General features: G+C 35.6%; 3 protein-coding genes and 1 long non-coding RNA gene across 4 annotated transcripts; 2 read left to right on the plus strand and 2 right to left on the minus strand.

Annotated features, from left to right (window-relative positions):
* Nucleotides 1–63: 63 nt before the first annotated feature.
* LOC103844364 (DNA-directed RNA polymerases II, IV and V subunit 3) lies at nucleotides 64–1719 on the minus strand. Its single transcript, XM_009121165.3, has 3 exons — nucleotides 1171–1719; nucleotides 771–1008; nucleotides 64–575 (listed from the first exon to the last, which is right to left on the minus strand). The coding sequence occupies exons 1-3, from the start codon at nucleotides 1617–1619 to the stop codon at nucleotides 303–305; spliced, it is 960 nt and encodes a 319-aa protein (XP_009119413.1). The 5' UTR covers nucleotides 1620–1719; the 3' UTR covers nucleotides 64–302.
* Nucleotides 1720–1961: 242 nt separating this feature from the next.
* LOC117126497 lies at nucleotides 1962–7405 on the plus strand. The gene is made up of 2 exons (XR_004449104.1): nucleotides 1962–5327; nucleotides 6667–7405. It is a non-coding gene; the product is annotated as an uncharacterized LOC117126497 (long non-coding RNA).
* A 1426-nt stretch (nucleotides 7406–8831) lies between these two features.
* Nucleotides 8832–15550, plus strand: LOC103844365 (probable fucosyltransferase 5). The gene is made up of 2 exons (XM_009121166.3): nucleotides 8832–13864; nucleotides 13954–15550. The coding sequence occupies exons 1-2, from the start codon at nucleotides 13699–13701 to the stop codon at nucleotides 15399–15401; spliced, it is 1614 nt and encodes a 537-aa protein (XP_009119414.1). The 5' UTR covers nucleotides 8832–13698; the 3' UTR covers nucleotides 15402–15550.
* On the minus strand, nucleotides 9093–9593 carry LOC103844477. Its single transcript, XM_009121263.1, has one exon. It carries the CDS (start codon nucleotides 9591–9593, stop codon nucleotides 9093–9095), a length of 501 nt encoding a protein of 166 aa, XP_009119511.1.
* Nucleotides 15551–21618: the final 6068 nt, after the last annotated feature.

The following is a 21618-nucleotide window of genomic DNA, read 5'->3' on the forward strand; positions in this document are numbered from 1 at the left end:
TTAGTACAATTTTTTCCCTCTTATTTCGAAACATAACCGTTCAGGTAAATGGCATCGGTTCTATAGCCGGGTCATGTCATGTGATAAACACATGGAGCAAGAATAAACTTTAGTCTGAAGCACATAATAACAAGATTTAAGAAGGGATCAGTTTGCAGGGGCCAAAACAGAAGACCACATGCTTCCTAAGTAGTTATCTAAGAAGAGTGTCCCGCTACGGTAAAATAGATTGCCCTGGTCCAAACATAAACTCAAACCCGAAACAAACCGGGAAAAACATGGAGCCCAAATGAACCACACGCTCATCCTCCACGCATATGTGCACCTAGTTCGCCAAACTGATCATCAGCTTCAACAGTGTCGTCTGAGAGACGGACTGCATCGAGCTTCTGCTTCAGGAGATCTATGGCATTCAGTACCAGCTGCGAAGCCTTCACTGCACCTGTGGATTCAACAGTGAATATGAAACTGTCATCTTTCGGACGGATCTCAATGAGCCCTTGTTTCCCCATGGCTTCTGCTTTCTTGATCACTTCTTCATCGTAAGTGTATGCTTCTGGATCAACCACCACAACCTAAAGTAGCAGAGTGTCATTAACAGCAATAGTGATAAGCTATGATGTAAAGGATGACTGCCCAGAAATTAGCTAAACACACTAAGCACCTAGAGAAAATGCATACACCAATAAAAATAGGAAGAGTGTCATACTGAAGTCTCAAAGCTAATAAACTTGTAGATATGACATTCATTCACAAATCTCCAAACTAACCTGTCTGGTGACAGCATCAAAGTCAAAAACTTTGGTCGGGCTGCTCTCAATCAAGTCAATCTTTTCGTCGTCCGTCAAAGTGTCCATCATATCTTCATTGATGATAATGTCAGGCTCATACATGAACGTAACAGTGGCTGCAGGAGACCATTTAGCGTGATCTTTCCCGATTCCTTTCCTCGCTATCGCCCTAAGCTTCAGTTCTTGTCCACGTCTCAGTTTCACTATGATGATTCCTCTGAGATTAAAAGAAAGAAACAGTCACGAACAATAAAAAAAGAAGCAACCCAACAACTAAATTATTCTGATATTGTCCGAACACCAAACAAAAAGATGTCTTTTTTATAACAAAGTCAATATAACACATTCCTGTTAACAAACCGGATGAAAAAGGAGATACCTTTGCTCGCTTGAATCAGCTCCAGATGAATCACCGAAATCAACAGGAGTAACAGTAGGATCAGCGCTGTACAGATCCTTACTAGTAACATCTAGGGTTTGGTCAGTGACACATTTAGCGCTAAGGCGAAACTCAACAGAGCAAAACTCGCACTGTCCGTCTCCGTCGCAAGCATCGCAGTCTCGAGAGAAGCGCATGCTCATCGCACGCTCGCTGGTGAGAGGGATGAGACCTAACCGATGAGCAATGAACTCATCGTTGAGAACAGAGGAATTAACCTCGATTTCGACCAGATCGATTGCGACCGTGGGGACCTCGGAGATCATAACGCGACGGAGAGCGTTCGCCATGGAGACATCGGTGTCACGAAGCTCGAACTTGGCGTAGTCATCTTTCAGCTCACGGATCTTCACCTTTGGGAATCTCTGGTAAGTGGCACCACTGTCCATCTCTCGAGGTTTTTAGGGTTTTTGTCTGAACAATCCGGAGAGAGAGAGAGAGAGAGAGAGAGAGAGAGTTTCTTCGCTGAAGGTGAAGAGATAGAGTGGTAGAGAGAGAGAGATATAAGATACAGCAGTGGTTTAAAAGTTAGGCCTTTGGGCCTGCTCTTTACCGCAGATTTTTGGGCCTGATATATTGCTTTCTGCTCTTTATTGGATTCCAAATAGAGACTAGAGTCAAGGAATAAGGTTGTGCAGATTGCATCCACGGTTTTTAATGGTTTGGTCTCTCATCAATAATTATGAGTTTAACAGAAAAAGAAGGATATGGGTAGTTTGGAGCCCTCATGCCAGGTTAACGTCAGTGTTTAAATCAGATAAAATAATAATTGTCTTTGTACTTCTTGAAGGGGTAGACCAAAGAATTTTTTTCGTTCATTTTGTATATGCGGAAAATGTATCTGAGAATAGGAGAGAATTATGGGGTGGTATCAAGTTTCATCAGGATTCACCGATGTTCAGAAATAAGAAGTGGATAATCATAGGAAATTTTAATGAGATATTCGATGGGGAGGAACATTCAAGTTATAAAGATTCATGAATCACCATTGTAGGAATGCATGAGTTTGATAGTGTTATTCAACACTGTAGACTCATGAATTTGGGCTATCAAAGACCTAAATTTACTTGGTGTAATAAGTGTGATGATGCGCTTATCTGCAAGAAATTAGATCGTTTTCTGGTTAATGAGATTTGGTTGAATCAAAGAACTCAAGTGTATGGTATATTTGAGGCTGAAAGCTGTTCAGATCATCTTTGAGGCTCTAGGAGATTAGTCTAGGTTTGTTTGGACCTGAGATTTACTCATGAATATATATATATATATATATATATATATATATATATATATATATATATTAACATCAAAGAAACTTTATGCTTCTTTCAAGCATGCTACATTAAGTATACAACCACAAAGAAATAAATCATAAAATCAGAGTATAGAATACTAAAAAAATACCAAGTTATAGTATCTCATATCTCTGCAACACATATGATAGCTGTCTTAGGTCTTCACTACAACTAAGCATTTTTTTTTACATAAATGGAAACAATAGCATGAGTTCAGATCTGGCAAATTGATGCGGCCATCAATTCAGCAGCTTAACCAGAGGTCAACCCAAATCCCTACTCAACTAGCCAAGGCGCCAACCAGGATATATGTGCACTAAAAATGTCATATCTTACAAATCAGGAGGGTTCAAATCACAAGGCTAATTTTTATGGATTCTACACTCAAGAAGGAGTCCAAGACAATTGGAAATGGGCCAAAATATTTACGGAGCAAGAAGTTATGAATTTTACAAGTCAGAGGTTTCTCAGCCCGTCCATCTGCGAGTATCCGACTTTAGAAGGAGATTTAAGCTCAAGTAAGGAGCGGCCTAAAGCAAATCCCATCATAGGAGTCAAGAGGAGTTTATCCGCTTTCCAGAAAGCCCAAGATCAGGAGAAATGGCCATGGAATTATGAAGTTATGATCCAATCTCCAAAACCGATCAAACCAGTTCTACACTTGCTTCAATTGGAAGCTAACCGGTTCAATCAGCTTCAAACCAGATATTGGCGACCAGGAGATCATTTAAACCAATCAGGAGATATTATAGGAGTCCAGGAGGAGTTCTACATGTTCATACTATGCACCAGCAACCATTGGATCAGGAGGATCCTCATTTACTCAAACCTGCCTTATTTGGAGCAAACCGACATTAATGTCCAACAGCTCTTTTCTCATCAGACCAGGCAAGAGATCAGAACCTATAAAGCACCCAGGAAGATCCCAAGGAAGCTCTCTTATCCATTAAAACTGTCCAGGTTCAAGAAAGATCAGATTCTTTACTCGGAGCCAAAATCCCACAAAAGGCTCCAACGGCTAGTTTCCGATTTCTTGCTTAGTTTTGATTTGTTTCCTTTCTTTTCTTTTATGAACGTTTAGAGTCTTGTATCTGAGAATTATATAAGCTCATTGTCGTCCATTGTAAAGATCAACCCTCAATCACCAAGTTAATAAAAAGTTTATTCAGTTTTTATCAAAGATTGTTCTTTGTATAAAATATCGGTCTTTAGGATTCAAAGAGAGATTTTTTGTTGTTCTATTGATTTCGTGAGACTAGTGTGTTTGTGCAAATCAAACAAGCTCAGTACACAGATTGAGAGAGTCAATCACATCGTTTCCATCATCCATCAGATTGAGAGATTCAATCAAAACCTCATCCGCAAATCCACTTCAATCCATCATCTGATCCAGCTTGAGAGAGACATCAGTCCAGCAAGTCTGATCCCACCTTCAATCCATCTCCATCCCCTGTTCTTGTTGAGAGAGAAACCAGTCCAGCAACTAGAATCCATCAGCCATCTCTATCCTTCTCTTATTTTGCTTCATTTTGCATCATATAGTTCTAGAATTTCCATTCAATATAAAACCATAAAAAGTCATATTTGCTTATGTTCTTCATTTATCATTTAGTTTTCTTTCAGTTCATCATTTTAATCCATTAAAACTCATAAAAAGATTACTTTTTTTGTTTCAGGTACAAAACCGGCCAACTCTCTCTCCATTGCAGCCGCCTAGCCGCCCCATTGCCATCTGCTTGTCCTGTCCAGTCCGAGTCCTTGAACCTCAGTCTATCCATTTGAGTAGTCTGAATCCCAGCCTGTAACACAAATGACGGTCCAAAACCTCCCATCATCCTTGGTGCTCAGCATCACCTCATTTTAGTATAGAGTTTACACCCTCTGCCCATGTGTTCCACCGAAATAGTTTTCGGTTTGTGTGATGGTCTAGCTTAGATATTTCGTGTGCCTCACTATAAGAGCATCTACGACCCCACTACAAATTACTGCAAAATGAAGTGGAAAATGCAATCATGAACAAATAAAAAATGATTACTTTATAAATAGAGTAATATTTTTTTTGTTTATTTATGACTGCAAAAAATGGAGTAATGTCTCATTATAACACTGTTTATTCAATCATTAGCTATAAACCCAACAATTATTCAAAAAATGTTCACGTAAAATAGTTTCCAACTCTCATTGATCAAACCTAAATCAAGTTGAGTAGCCCGAAACTGCCCAAAGACCACAATTAACATACACTTCTTTTTTTTGATAAAACACAATTAACATACACTTCCTCCATAAAATATAACTACACCGGCCACACCAAAAGATATAATAAATTTTTAATAGCACTCAATATATCTTTAAGCTTCACCACCCAATAACAACAACGCGAAGAAAAAAAAAATTAATAGGCTACGTCACATATTTAAGATTCTTAAATTTGGCTATTTCGAAAACTGTAGCAACAATTTAGGAGTCTTCCTATATGTTAACCAAGCCAGCACCATAGTAGGTGAACCAAACGTTTGCAGCCTATAATACAAATTTTTAGGTAGTCAAAATTTTAAATCATTGTTAGACAATTATGGTCTGAACTGGTCAACACAATATAAATAAAAAGAACAAAAGGATATTTTATTATCACGGTGAGTGTAACCACGATTAATAAAAAAATACAATAAAGAAAAAATAAGTATATGAAGGTAAAATATAACTTTACCACGAGTGATAATAATACAGAAAAGTTAAAAAAATTTAAAAAGGAGGAGCCCAATCATATATACTCAAGTTTCAGCTACAAAACACGAGTTGGAGGTGAAGAACAGCCTTCCCTTCTCTAGCTTTCTCTCCCAACGCGATTCCCGAGACCGATTTGTTTTCACCCATCTCCGACGCCGGAGGAGCCCGAGCTCGCCGGCGTCGGGACTCTTCGCCTCATCCCTGTACTTCTGTTACATTTCTAGTCTTTGGTCCGACGATGACTTCTCTCTGCACTGTCAGTCACTCCATGTTTGTGTTTATCGGTTGGTTTTGTTTCGCCTCCACCGCCGGACTCACGGATCTATGTCGGTGTCGCCTCCTCTGGGTGTTGCTGCTCATCTGTAGTCCTCTACCGGCCTTCTCCGTCGTCCCTAGCTCAGCGTTCAGAAAAGCTCCAAATCTGAGTTTTCGTTCTTTCACCGGCTCCCCCGCTGCAGTCACCATCACGAACAGACTTGGCGAACTCCATAGGCTATCACATCTACTTTCAGCACAGTCTATTCTCCATGGTTCTCAGTCACCACTCCACCGTAACCTCTGCTCGCGCAACTTGTACTCGCTTTCCAGATCTGAGAGCATGGGCTCCACCACCGCGAAGAGGTCTTTCGGTGTCGACACCACCAAACGCTTCGCCTCTGACACATCTTGCCGTCTCGCAACAGCAGTCAAGCTCCCACGACACATCAATGGATCCGTGCTCAGCCTTGACGACGAGCCTCACCGGATTTCATCATTTTCCGACCGGAAAACTGATTACGGCGCATGTAGTCTCACTGCTCACCACAAAACCCTAATCTCTTTTTGGGCCTTATCTAAATGGGCCTTCTCTACAAGTGACTGGGCCACAAATGTTCTCACAAGCTCTGGCCCATTTCTCAAGATCAAGCGTCCAAGGCAGCGACACCGTGGTTCCCTCCGACAAATCCCTCCGGCTAAGTTCGTTTCAGTGCCAAATTCACAATCGGAGATGAAAAGAGTTTCAATCACCTCACCATCTAGCTTGCCGATCTTTTTGCTACCCGGATCTATTGAGATTCACCTAGCCTCCCGGGACAACATAGACGGTTATAGAGTTGTTCTCTTTCGTTTGATGGGTGCGCTAGCTTTAGTCGGCTTCCCACTCATCTTCAAACCCCTTTCACTAGGGTATTTCAACGTCTTTTTAGACTATTTAAAGCTCTCTCGAGCTGTGGTTTCAAGGATTCAAGTGAAGATTATCTGCGGATCTCTCTACTTCGAGCTAGCCTCTCCTTTTAACACTTCTATCTTCTGTTTTATTGTTTTCATGTTATCGTTGTTCATCTTACCGTCAAGCATACCTCCGGTTAAAATCGTTGTAGCGTCTTAGATTTGAATTAATGAAATTTGTGCCAAAAAAAAAAAAAAAAAGGAGGTGAAGAACAAATCAACAATAACCAGAAAACTAATGCAAGCATCTATAATAGAACATATATAAGTTCGCAAAAAAGAAAAGAAATAAGAACATATATAACACAATTCTCCAATGAGATAGTCTCACACACAACAAAAACCTCATCCAGTGCAGATGGCAACTTCATGAAACACACATCTAACTACCAATTGTTAGTCCTACGTAAGAATTGATAAAAATAAATTTCACCATCTATAATAGAACATTTATAACACAATCTCCAACGAGACTAGACACACAATAAACACACAAAATAGATACTACATACAACAAGAAATACAACACTCAAAAAATAAAAAAAATACAACACTGCTTGTAATAGTATTGTAGATTATGCTCATCAATTTCACATTTTCTGTTAGATAATTACAGATTGTTTCTTTTGCTATAGATTCCAATTTTCCAAACCGTAGATATGTCCAAAAATTCAAGAAAACTGTAAAAGATATATTAGAAATACCAAAAATCTATCCAAATATCAAAAAATATAGAATCACAAGCAAAGCTAATAAGAAGTCTTTTCTCTTGTTCAATATCTCCAAGCTCTCAAAGCACAAATCACAAATCAATAATATATTATGCAACACAATATGCATCTCCATATATATATATAACTAGATAATTCCTAGTTTCAATAGTATTATCATAAATCATATTTCTTAATCCTAAGGATAACCACAACTCATTAAGGAAAAAGAAACTTGGAAATCAAGTTTATCCAACATTCTCCTCCTTAAGCTTGAACCTATTTTCACTCACATCTTTAACTCCAATCAGATCCCTCATCTCTTTGAAACGAATTCTACCAAGTTATTTAGTAAGAATATTAGCCTTCTATTCACTTCCTGGAATATGTTCCACTTCAACTTGTTCATTCTCAACCAGTACCGGCTCTATGGGTGTGTAAGGAGTGCACATGCACAGGGTCCTACATTTTTGTTCAAATTTTGTTTACATTTTAGGGCCCTAAATTTTTAATCTTTACATTTTGGTCAACATTTATTTATTCTCTAGGATCCTAAATTTTTAGTCTTTACTCAACATTTATTTATTTTTAGGGTCCTAAACTTTTAGTTTTTACATGGATTTAACTTTCAAAATCATGTTCACTAATTTAGAAAAAAATATGGCACATGGTCCAACAAATTTTTGAGCCGGCCCTGTTCTGAACACACTCTCGGATGAAATGAAACTTCCTATGAATATGCTTACTTCTCCTATGAAACACTGGATTCTTTGTTAAAGAAATCGCCGATATGTTGTCAACCTTGATGACCACACGTATACATGCTTTTCCAATCGCCTCACTCAACAATTCTTGGAACCATATAGCTTGTTTCGCAGCCTCTGTGGTAGCCATAAACTCTGCTTCACAAGAAGATAGAGCTACTATTTCTTGCTTCGTTGAACTCCATGTTATGGGACTCTCTCCCAAGTAAAATAATGACCAGTAGTGCTCTTGCTATCATCGTTGTCAACATTATGGGAGCTGTCACTAAATCCTAACAGCTTGGTTCCTCCTCCACGCGAGTAAAAGAGGCCGAGGGAGCAAGTGCCTCTTAGGTAACTAAGAACCTGTTTTAAAGCAGCCCCATGAGACACACAGGGAGTTTTCATGTACCTGCTAAGCACTCCAACAGAGAATGACAAATCAGGCCGAGTGTGCAGCAAGTAACGCAGACAACCAATGCTCCGTCTATACTCCTTCTCATCAACTTTCTCTTCGTTAGGCTCCTTGTAGAATTTTGCATTCATCTCCATTGGTACATGAGTTAGATTACACAAGCTCATTCCAGTTTCTTCAAGTATCTTGGGAGCATATCTGTCTTGTTTGAGTGTGATGCCTTCCTTGCCTTGCAAGACTTCTATGCCCAATGTTACTCATCTCAAATTTAGTCGCCATCTCTCTTTTAAAATCACACACAGTCTTAAGAGAAGATCCAGTAACCAACAAGTCGTCCACATTAACCACTACAATAAGAATCTCTCGGCCTTCTTCCTTTCGGTAGAGTGAAGGATCTTTTGAGCATCGATGAAAGCCTAAACCCCGTAGTATTTGGTTGAGTTTTATGTTCCAAGCTCTTGGTGCTTGTCTTAAGCCATAGAGAGCCTTCTGAAGCTTGTATACTTTTTGTTCTTCTCCCGAGACGATAAAACCCTCTGGCTGACTAACATACACTTCCTCCTTTAATTCTCCATGAAGGAACGCGGTTTTAACGTCAATGTGGTGTATTCCCCATCCATATGTTCCAGCTAGTGCGATGATCAGAATAATAGTCTCGATTTGGGTCAGCAGAGCAAACACTTCATCATAATCTATGCCATGACGTTGAACGTACCCCTTGGCTACTAACCGAGCCTTTTATCTGCTAATGGTTCCATCAGCGTTACGTTTGATTTTGAAAACCCACTTTAGACCAATGGGTTTTATTCCCTGCAGGAAGCTCAACAAGATCCCAAGTATTGTTTTTCTCTATTGAGAAAATTTCATCTTTGAACGCATCAATCCAAACTTTCAGCTTCTTAGCTTCATTAAAGTCCCATGACTCGTCGTTAATGATCATTAACAGATGCTCACTTTCTTCTTCGGTGATCAGGACGTAGTCATCGAGATATGATGGTTTATTTGATGCTCTTGTTGATTGCCTTGATTGAGTTTGATCCTCATCTTCATTGTCGTCATCATTATCTTCAACTGCATCACCATTACCTTCGTTTTCAAGGCTTCCGACATCCTCTGATGCAGATGAGCTACCATTCTCCTGATCACCATTTCTTAATTGTTTCAAGTTCAACTCAAACTCTCCTGCATCAAGTCCGTTTGCGTCAACCTTCCAGCCCGCGTTAGCTTGATCACTCCAGTTCCATTCACGTTCCTCCTTGAACATGACATCGCGAGACCTGACAATTCGTTTGCTCAACAGTCGACAAGCCGGTAGGCTTTTGATCCCGGTTCTGTTCCTAAGTGAACTAGAACTCTCGATCGATCATCGAGTTTTCTCCTTCCTGCCGTCTCAGTTCGTGCATGACACACACACCAGAATACTCTAAGATGAGAGAGGTTTGGTTTTCTTCCCTTCAGAGCTTCATATGGAGTTGAGTTCTGCAATGATCTTGTTGCAAAACGATTAATTAGGTAGGTAGCATGTCGTATTGCTTCACCCCAGAGAAAATCCGGCATACTCATGTGTTTTAGAATGCTTCTAGTCATCTCTAAGAGTGTTCGATTGCGTCGTTCTACCACTCTGTTTTGCTGAGGAGAATATGGTGCAGTCAAGTGTCGATTCACTCCATGTTTCTCGCAGTAGCTTTGAAATTCTCGTGAAGTAAACTCACCTCCTTTGTCAGTTCTCAAAGTTTTGAGCTTCATATGTATTTCTTGTTCCACAAGGTTTTTGAAGCGTTTAAACTTTTCGAAGGCTTCCCCCTTTTCTTTCAAGAGTATAGTCCACATATAACGTGAGTGTCATCGATAAGATCGAATACATATCTGCTGTGTGCTGGAGTCGATGGTGAAATAGGTCCACAAAGATCAGCATGTACTAACTCAAGGATATTCGTTGCTCGGAAATGTGTTGCTTGTGGGAAGGGTTTCCTGGCTTGTTTTCCTTGTAAGCATGAAACACGAATTTCAGTATCTCGGTTTAGGTTAGGTACTCCTTCGACGAACTCTTTATTGACCATCATTCTCATTGTTTCTTTGTTAAAGTGACCTAAACGGGCATGCCACAATGCGCCTCCTCCAGATGCCTTGGCTTGTAGGCATTGTATGATATCAGCTTGTAACGTCACTTTGTACATGCGGTTCTTGGTTCTTGTGGTTTTGATCATCGTGTAACCTTCACGATCAAGCAAGGTTAACGTTTTCTCCTTCATGGAAACTTCACATCCTGCCTCAGTAGCTTGTCCCAAGCTAATAATGTTACTATGTAGTCCCGATATGTAGTAAACATCTCTTAGTACCTTCTTCTCACCACTCTTGAGGATAAACCGTATTGAACCCTTTCCCATTATCGAGATTCTTGAGTCATCATCGAATCGTACCAATTTACCAATCTGGTAATTGTATCATCAAGCTCAAAGAAAAACTCTTGATTACCACTCATATGGTTACTCGCACCGTTATCAATATACCACACATCCATTGTATATGATTATGCCTCAAACTGTTTAGGTTTCACCTTGTTTCGTTCAAATAGACTATCTCATACATCATGAGAGCATCCGCTACTTGCGTATCTTCATCCTTCTTCTCTACGGTCTCTTGCAACCGTAGGGATTTATCAGGGAAATCAGTGGCGTAATGCCCTTGTTTATCACACTTAAAACACGTAATATGGAAGCATCTCCGCCTCGTCCTTGTTTATATGCTTCTCGTTGTTGTTGAAACGACCCGTGGCCGCGGCCTCTACATCTCCAATTTGATCTTCCTCTGCGACCTCGACCACAGTTGTTATAGCCATATCGTCCGAATTCGAATCTGCATTGGTGTACATCAATTTTTCAGAATCTTCTTGTGTCTCTTCTTCATCCTCTTCGCCAGCGAGTCTTTCTTCGTATGATTTTAGTCTTCCCACGATATCCTCAAAACTTGTTGTATTGAGATCCAGAAACTTGTTCGAGTGATGCAACAATAAGAATATATTTCTTTCTCGGCAAGCTCTTTAAGAATTTCTTAACAAGTTTTGGCTCCTCTATCAACTCTCCTAAGGAGGCAGATTTAGAGGAAATTTCAAATAATTTTCCAACAAAGCTATCGACCTTATCTCCATCTTTCATTTTGAGTCTATCAAACTCTGCCATCAAAGTTTGTAACCTAGCTTCTTTCACACGTTCGGCTCCAAAATGGCGTACCTTTATCGCATCCCATACTCCTTTAGCTGTGTCGATCTCACCAACTTGTAAGATCAACGCTTCCAGTATAGACTGTGTTAGGGGATTTTTGTGTAGGCTCTTTGTGAGTACTACGGAATGATGGATAAGCTGATAGTTTGTATATATTTCGTGAGAGTTTAAGAGGATAATAGAGAGATAGGCTTGAAGAGACTTTTATTAGATAGAATAAGCAAGAACAAGAGAGGTTACAAGGTATCGGGTAAGAACCCTAATTCTAGCCGTCTAATTCTAGTCTCTAAGCCTTGGAAAAGTCGATCCCTTGCATTAGGGTTTCAGTAGTCCTTATATAGTCGTCTAGGAGTCGGTTTCCTTAGGTTAAACTCTTCCATATTCAAGAATATGGAAGGTTCTCCTTATCGGAAGTTTTCCATTCCCTGGAAGGGAGCTCGGTTTGAGGGACCAAACTCAGGATTCCTTCTAGCGAGGACCTAGAATGTTCCCTTATCGAGGACCCGAGGGTCTGGATCCTGTCTGGAGGCTGGAGGAAATGATACCAGAGTATTTTTCCCCAACAGACTGGAATAAGAACGCGATAACCATGTTATTCTTCTTTTCGTCCTTGGTCCCGGGGTCTATTACCTCCCATACTTCACTGACCTTTAATGCTATTTTCATTATCATGGACCAGACAGTGTAGTTAGAGGAAGTTAACATCGGGAACTTGACAGCGGAGGGGCCGGTGTCTTTATGTAACACAATCACATCTTTCATGTCACTCATTGTATGTAATCTTCAAGAAACTTTGTGTTAGGCTCTGATACCAAATTTAGAATCACAAGCAAAGCTAATAAGAAGTCTTCTCTTATTCAATATCTCAAAGCTCTCAAAGCACAAATCACATATCAATAATATATTATACAACACAATATGCATCTCCATATATATAACTAGACAACTCCTAGTTTCAATAGTATTATCATAAATCATATTTTCTAATCCTAAGGATAACCACAAATCATTAAGGAAAAATAAACTTGGAAATCAAGCTTATCCAACAAAAAATATACCAAAAAGTAGAAAACAAATATGTGACACCGAAATACATAACACAAAAAGAGTTAATACACTCCACCATTCGAGTATCCATTTTCAGGTAGAATATAAAATCCGATAGGGTAACATAACCAAACCCGATCCAAACTGATACTTTGGGTTTGGATTGTTGGATCTATATTTTTTTTTACCCAGGCCTGGGTACACCTACTGATCAGATTGCAAACGAGCAAGGAATATGATAAAAAGAGATGGTCTCGTATAATAGGGCTCACCATATAACTGATTTCATGTTAATTAATATATTTCTGACTAACTACTAAAGTTTAAAATTGATTACTCCACCCAACTAGTGCAAAATTGAAACATAGTCCCTGTCACAGATAATTAAAGGAGAGAGTTTAACTGTGAAATGTCCATACGATGCAACAAACTCTCCAATATGGTTACAAGAGTTGCTTTTATAGTGGTTCGATACTTGGATTTGTTTCATCTGTTTACTTCTCTCTTACAAAAATTTTGATATATTAAAGTTTAGATTTTAGAATTTTGATTTTGTATCTATTTTTTCTATCGCTTTATCCATTTCAAAAATATATGATCCCTAAGCTAAAAGGGCACATGCTAAAAACTAATTAAAACTGAAAACTGCATACTAAAACCTATCATAAATTATCAGAATAACTTTATAGTTTGCATGACAAGTGAAATATCACATTCCTCCCTTTTTCCTCCAAATGATTCACTAGTTCAATACTTAATTTTGAAAATGATACGTTTCATTGGTACAACTTCCATTGATTCTATTTCAGTTTTTTTTTTTAAAGATTAGACACACGTTACATGGAAAATCATACAGACTAACACAACAAAATAATTGAGTTCCAGACATTATTTGCATTAAACAAAGAGTGGAGTCATGTTCCGGACTTCGTTGATAGTCACGACTTGACAACCACGCACTTAGAATATTAAGTGTTACTTATAAATAAACAAATACGAAGTTTCTTCAACTTCAAATCACCAATAAGAGTTGTAATGACGCTAGCCATATAACTCATTTTGTATAATCTCCTCATTACAAGCGATCAAACAAAGGTCAACATGTATCACAAATTTCAGATCTCTGGCAAAGTCTTCATGGCTTTGGGTTTGAAGATGAAGATTCTGATAACAGTCCTCTTTAGTTGTGTACTAATTTGGTCTACAATGTTACTATCATCCTCAAACAACAACTTCAAGGACCAGTTTCTTGATAATACAACCAGCGGTAAAAATAACTCATACATCTTCTTTTGTTTTACATTTAACTCGATGAATCCTCATTTTGACTTTTACGTTTTCATTTTCTTGTCATAGATTCAAAGGAAACACCGAGAGATACATTGTTAGGTGGCCTTTTAACCGCTGATTTTGATGAAGGTTCTTGCTTGAGTAGGTATCATAAATCTTTCTTGTATCGCCAGCCTTCCCCATACAAGCCTTCTGAATATCTAGTCTCTAAGCTTAGAAGCTATGAGCGGCTGCACAAACGTTGCGGTCCAGACACAAATGCTTACAAGAAAGCCACAGAAAATCTTGTTCGTGACGAGAATTATGCAAGCAAATCTGTTGGTGAATGCAGATACATTGTGTGGGTCGCAGGTTACGGGCTTGGAAACCGAATGCTAACTCTTGCTTCTGTGTTCCTTTACGCTCTCTTGACAGAGAGAATCATTCTTGTTGACAACAGCAAAGACGTTAATGATATCTTATGCGAGCCGTTTCCAGGTACTTCATGGTTGCTTCCTCTTGACTTTCCTTTGATGAATTATACTTATGCTTATAGCTACAACAAGGAGTACCCTCGTTGCTACGGCACAATGGTGAAAAATAATACCATCAACTCGACTTCGATCCCGCATCATCTATATCTTCATAACCTCCATGATTCAAGGGATGAAGATAAGATGTTCTTTTGCGAAAAAGATCAAAGTTTGATCAACAAAGTCCCTTGGTTGATTATTCAAGCCAATGTCTACTTCGTTCCATCTCTATGGTTTAATCCAACGTTCCAACCCGAACTGATGAAGCTGTTCCCGCAGAAGGATACCGTGTTTCACCACTTGGCGCGTTATCTTTTTCACCCGACGAATCAAGTTTGGGGTATGATCACTAGGCACTACCATGCTCACTTAGCAAGAGCAGACGAGACACTCGGGATTCAAATACGGGTTTTCAGAAAAGACGCTGGATATTTCAAACACGTCATGGACCAGATCGTAAGTTGTACACAAAGAGCAAAACTGTTGCCTGAACTGGCCGCACAAGAGGAAACACAAGCCAACATGACCTATACCCCGAAGGTTAAAGCTGTTCTTGTCACATCTCTGTATCCAGAGTACTCTGACAACTTAAAGAACATGTTTTGGGAGAGACCAAGTTCGACAGGAGAGATTATTGAAGTTAGTCAGCCAAGTGGAGAAAGGGTTCAGCAAACAGACAAGAAGCTTCACGACCAAAAGGCGCTTGCGGAGATGTATCTTCTGAGCTTAACCGATAACATTGTCACAAGTGCATGGTCTACATTCGGATATGTTTCTTATAGTATTGGAGGATTAAAGCCATGGTTGCTTCATACGCCAAGGGGTAACAAAACTCCTGATCCACCGTGTGTTCGGTCCACGTCGATGGAGCCTTGTTACCTGACTCCCCCGTCTCATGGATGTGACGCTGACTGGGGAAAAAACTCGGGCAAGATTTTTCCCTTTGTTAAGAGTTGTGAGGATGTTGTATATAGTGGCCTCAAGCTACATGATGAATTATAAATCTTGTTTATCACAGCTCATTTCATTAGATTGCTGAGTTATTGAAACCAGAGGAGAAATGTTATATCTATCTATATTCATTCAAAAAAAAATGTTATATCTATTTTTGTTTTCATCTATAATAATCATCATCCCTAATGTTCAGCTTTAAAAAAAAATTAAAATGCAAAAAATAATCATGTTCTTATGCTTAATTGAAGACCTTAGACTTTACAGTTTACAACTGAATACTCTGTATTAATACGCCAATGCATAGAAACAACAGACCAAATGTCCCAATAACGAGGAAACAAATTCATTAAGGATGTAAGTAATGACTAGATTTTGATCCACGCTTCGAAAGCGCATATTTTATTCAGATAATAATATTGTTAGATATAAATTAATGTTATGGTTTTGATATGCATTATTAAGTTACAAAGTTGTATTATATCAAAGAAGAAAAATGAATTTTTTTGTTTAAGATAATATAATTTATCAATTAGTTTATTTGAGTTTTTTTGTACATTTTTATTTTACAACATCATCTTTATATTTTGTGTATATTTTATAAGAGTTATATTTGGTAAGTTGGTGAGACATAAGATTTACTTAGAATAGATACGTAGGGTTGTTAATAATTTTTATCAGTGTTTTTGTACACAACCCAGACCCGTGGTCAAACCGGTAAATTCGGTGATCTATGTATAGTTTGGTTCGGATTTATTTAAAACATGATAACTAAAAATCTTATAAAATTTGGTAAAAACTCAAAAGTCCATCATTAATCTGCGATCCGATAATGGTTAACCCGATAAAAACCTATATAAATCTGATGATATTTTCTTATAAAAAAATGATATAGTTTTAATAGTATATGAATATGAATAAACTATTTGATTTGTGATTCTTTAATCAATATTATTAAAAGGGAATGAATCTTAAAAAATCTACCTAACAAAGTTGTTTGGACCCTTTTATTTAGCTTATTATTTTTTGGTCTTACCTTAAACTTAGACTAACAATATGTTACCATATATTTCTCTAACAATAATTTATTCAATTCCTTTATTTATTCAAATACCACTCCTAAATCTTAATCATTACTATTATTATGTTTACCATTTTGACTTTTAATCATACAAGCATTGAAACTAATGTTTTATATTATCACTTTTATCATATAATATATAATTTAAAGCAAGAGAAGTTATACGACATATATGTGTACATTTTAATTTTCTCTTTCCTTTATAATAACGTAATCATATCATATATAAATTTTCCCACCAAAATCTCATATTATATACTAAACTTTCAACCGTCTATAGTTCGATAGATATTTTCATATTTAAAAATGAGTTTTCTAAAAAATATTTCATCAACCATATTTTTGTACAATAACGTTAAAAATCTATATCAAAAGGTTGTTGGACCCGATATGGACGTAATGAGTCCACATATGTTCGGGTATTTAGAATCCTAAAAAGATTCGAAATATCTAAAAAAATCTGAAAAATATCTGAAACATGAAAAGTACTTGAAACTCCAAACAAAATACCCAAAAAATTCAAATACCTAAAAATTCAAAATTTTATTCAAAATCTGACACTAAATTGAAAATACCCAAAGTTTTATCCGAATACCCAAAAAAATTTGTATTTGAAAATTCACCTGAAATCAAAAACTATAATCGTAAACCAAAAACCTAAAAAAATATTCATAATACCGAAAACATATTCAAAATATCCAAATATACCAAATAAACACAACATATTTATGATCGGGTCTAGGATAGGACTCAGACTCAAACAAAGACATGCGGGTCCAAAAAAAATCCCAATAGGTTATCTTATCTGAACTAAACCTATATTTTCAGGTCGGTTCGGTTTGTTTTTTTGATCCGGATATAATTCTCATGCCTAAAAAAAACTTACGTAAAAGTATACATATAAAATATCAAATAAACTAATTTATAGATTATATAACTGTTAAAAATTATATTTTTTGATATAATAAGACTTTATATATTATAATATAATCCAAAAAACCCTCGCTTTCCAAACGCGGGTCAAAATCTAGTCTATACTATTAAAAGAGAATCATGTTAAAAACTAAACAAAGATTTTGTGTGACCTAAAATATACTAATCAAAATTCTAATAATTTCATATTCTATAAGCTTATAAATATATATGTATATAAATTTAATATTTTAAGGGTGTATATAAGGCATAGGAGTTTAAGACAAGAGGTTAGAATTGTTAAAATATTTTCAATCAATAATGAATGTGTGTGTATATAGAAAATAACCAATCTATTCACAATCGAAAAAAACATATCTCATAATTTTCTTACGTTTAAAAAAAAATCTCTCACTTTCATGTGTCTTTTTGTTTTGAAGGTTTCTCATGTTCATGTGTGGCGTAATTATTGTGTGTTTATAACATACATGATAAACTCAAATTAAGAAAAAAAAAGAACGATTGGTCCATTCATGGTTATATGATATAGTATATCATTATACATATCAATTAAGACATTTCTTTTCATGCCTTTGCGAATTTGAATTTAGCTACTTAAATTAATTTTTTTTTATAAAATGCTACATCCATGAAATTTAGCAACTATTTAGAATGTCCACGAATTTTTTGAGCAATGTATTTTAATTTCTATAAATTTACTTATATTTTAACTTGGCTATATTTTTGGTAAATATGAAATAAAACATGTGAAGTTAATAATGAATAGGTCCAACAAACTTTTACAGTAAATTTTTAAAATGATTCTGTTGTAATAGTATTGATATTAATACCAACTAAATTTAGTATTGTATATTTAACAAATTCAAATATATTTTAATATTTTAATATTCTAATTTGAATATGTATATTATAATAAAAATATTTATTGTTTAAATATCTTACATTAATATTTTATTTTAATAAGTTGAAGTAGTTTTTAAAATTCATTAATATATGTTATTCTGTATATGCAATTATTTTGAATTTTAAAATTTATAAAATATTTAATAAATGGATTAATTAACTTTATATTTAATTGGTCTACCAATTTAATTATGAATATCACTTATGTATATATCCATTTTATAGAATTTTATCTCTTATTCTGTAAAAATGAATTAATATTCATTTATAATAATATTTAATATTTATTACGAATTTTATTATTTTAAATTAAATACCAAAAATAAATATATTTTTAAATTTAAATATAAAATATTAAATGATATTGTTAAGTGTAATCTTAGAAAGAGATACTTAAGAATCTTTTAGAAATCTTGTTTTGAAAATATTAAAATAATATGTTAGAAATAGTATACATTTAATAATAACTAAGGGGGAATTGCCACTAATACCACTTTTCTAATACCACTTTTCAATTTTACACTTTTCAACTTTACCATTAAAATTTTAATAGACAAAGTACCATTATACCCCTGAATAATTAAACCTAAATTACTCTCTTTCTTCCTCAATTCCAAATCTGAGAGTTCCCAGATTGATTTCGAATTCGACGGTGATCAAATCCGACGGTCCTGACGAGTTCTCCGGACGGCGCTGGCGAGTTCTCTGGTGGATTTGACGGCGCTGACGAATTCTCCGACGAAGCTGAAAATTCTACAAGCTCAGGCAAACAAGACGATCTCTCACTTTCTCCTCCATTGAGAAATAATGACGGTGGCGACGAGCGTTGATTCGCTTCTGGAGAAGCTCAAACAGGAGGAGCTTTACCTTCCACCAAGTAATTGAGAGTCCTTACATTCTCAGAGCTGCCAATTTCCTCCTCCAACTCGTGCTTCTCCTCCGTCTTCTTCCTTTGCCTCTGTAAGTTCACCATTTACGCTTTTCATGTTTGTATGCGTGGAAACATGAGCTTTGCATTTTGCTTGAGTGGCTAGGATCGGAAACCTAATAGGGAATGCTTTGGGGAAAAAAAGTATCAATTTTATTGATTTGAGTTTAGTACTCGATGTACTGTATTGAGTTACGCCGAAATCATTATCTTAGGGAAGATTACGATGTCATGTTCTCAGATTTCTATTCTTAGTAATTAATTACAGAACAATGGAATATCTTTAGTGCTTAGATGAAATGAAAGAAGTATATTGAGACTACTTCTACTTTTGGCCACATTCTCTGACAATTTTGTTGCTTTTTAATAGGAATTAAGCTTGGTTAGGTTGGCGTTGAATGCCCTGCAAGGTGTTCTTCTCTTATTAGCATACAAAAGCTCTCTTATGGATTATGCTTTGAGCCAGCTAGTAGGACAACCCACAAAAGTCTGAGCTTGTGGCATCGGTTATCAAGCACTGACGCCTTGGGACAGATTTTTTAAAACATAGGCTGTTTTGGTTCTTTGGTCTTTCTTCTCCATAACTTCGTAGACCCATTTCATGAACTTCAAGTTGGAAGTTGAGGGACAGGGGGGAGCTGTAAAGTAGGTGAAAATGAAGAAGCCAATAACAAGAGCCACTATACTCTTGTTAATCAGACTTTTGCTATTGCTGTGAGAAAGGTCCTAGAAGGTTATATATCTGGTCTGGATACATTATGTGCATCTGCAGAACTGAAGCGGTCATCTAACATTGTAGTTTGTAAACCCTTTATAAATTTTTATAAACCATTATAAATTCAGAAACCTCAAGTATCTCTCAATGCTCAATCATCTCAATGCTCAATTATACCTTTTTATAAGGCCTTATAAAAGAAACTGTAAAAGAATGATGTTCTTTAATAAGCAAAGAAATGGTGGAAAGTTAGTTAATTTGGTGATTTATAAACTCTTATAAATAGATTTATAAACCTTGTAAATTAATTTATGAACACTTATAAATAAATGTAAAAACTCTTATAAATAGCTTATAAGTTCTTGTAAATAGTTTTATAAACCCTTTTAAATAGTTTTATAAATATTTATATATGTTTTAAAAACTTTATAGATGGTTGATACAAGGTTTTATAAGCTCTTATAAAATTTATAAGTGATTTTATAAAGGTAACCCGCTTGAGGTATTTATTATAATTTTTATATTTATAAGGCCTTATAAAAGAAACCGTAAAACAATATATATATGTATATATTTAGCCTTATGTTTTTATGTTTTCATAGGGAAACACAATTTTCAAGAAGATTGGAGTTGCAGAAAGAGAGAGAAGACACGTGTTTTTATATGTATAATATATATGTTTTTGACACATATAAGAGAAACAAGACACATGTCTTTCTGTGATATATATGTGTAACACGTGTTATTATAAGTGATTGTAAGCTGTAAATCATTTGTACTTTACATTTACTCTTGTTTCTTTTTTCAGAAAATTAGTAACGAGCATCTTCATGTATTTATATAACCGATTTTACTTTTTAAACTTTTTAAACTTATAATAGCTTTATGAATATTTTACTTCTAAATGTAAAGATTTATAAAATCTTATAAAAGATTTATAAACTCTTGAAAAATATTTATAAACTATTGAAAAAGATTTATAAAATCTTATAAATATTTATATATGTTTTAAAAACTTTATAGATGGTTGATACAAGGTTTTATAAGCTCTTATAAAATTTATAAGTGATTTTATAAAGGTAACCCGCTTGAGGTATTTATTACAATTTTTATATTTATAAGGCCTTATAAAAGAAACCGTAAAACAATATATATATATATATATATATATATATATATATATATATATATATATATATATATATATATATATTTAGCCTTATGTCTTTATGTTTTCAGAGAGACACAATTTTCAAGAAGATTGGAGTTGCAGAAAGAGAGAGAAGACACGTGTTTTTATATGTAATATATATGTTCTTGACACATATAAGAGAAACAAGACACATGTCTTTCTGTAATATATATGTGTAACACGTGTTCTTATAAGTGATTGTAAGCTGTAAATCATTTGTACTTTACATTTATTCTAGTTTCTTTTTTAAGAAAATTCGTAACGAGCATCTTCATGTATTTATATCACCGATTTTACTTTTTAAACTTTTTAAACTTATAATAGCTTTATGAATATTTTACTTCTAAATGTAAAGATTTATAAAATCTTATAAAAGATTTATAAACTCTTGAAAAAGATTTATAAAATCTTATAAATATTTATATATCCTTTAAAAACTTTATAGATGGTTGATACAAGATTTTATAAGCTCTTATAAAATTTATAAGTGATTTTATAAAGGTAACCCGCTTGAGG

Source organism: Brassica rapa, chromosome A07, assembly GCF_000309985.2.
Source record: "Brassica rapa cultivar Chiifu-401-42 chromosome A07, CAAS_Brap_v3.01, whole genome shotgun sequence".
Lineage (NCBI taxonomy): Eukaryota > Viridiplantae > Streptophyta > Magnoliopsida > Brassicales > Brassicaceae > Brassica > Brassica rapa.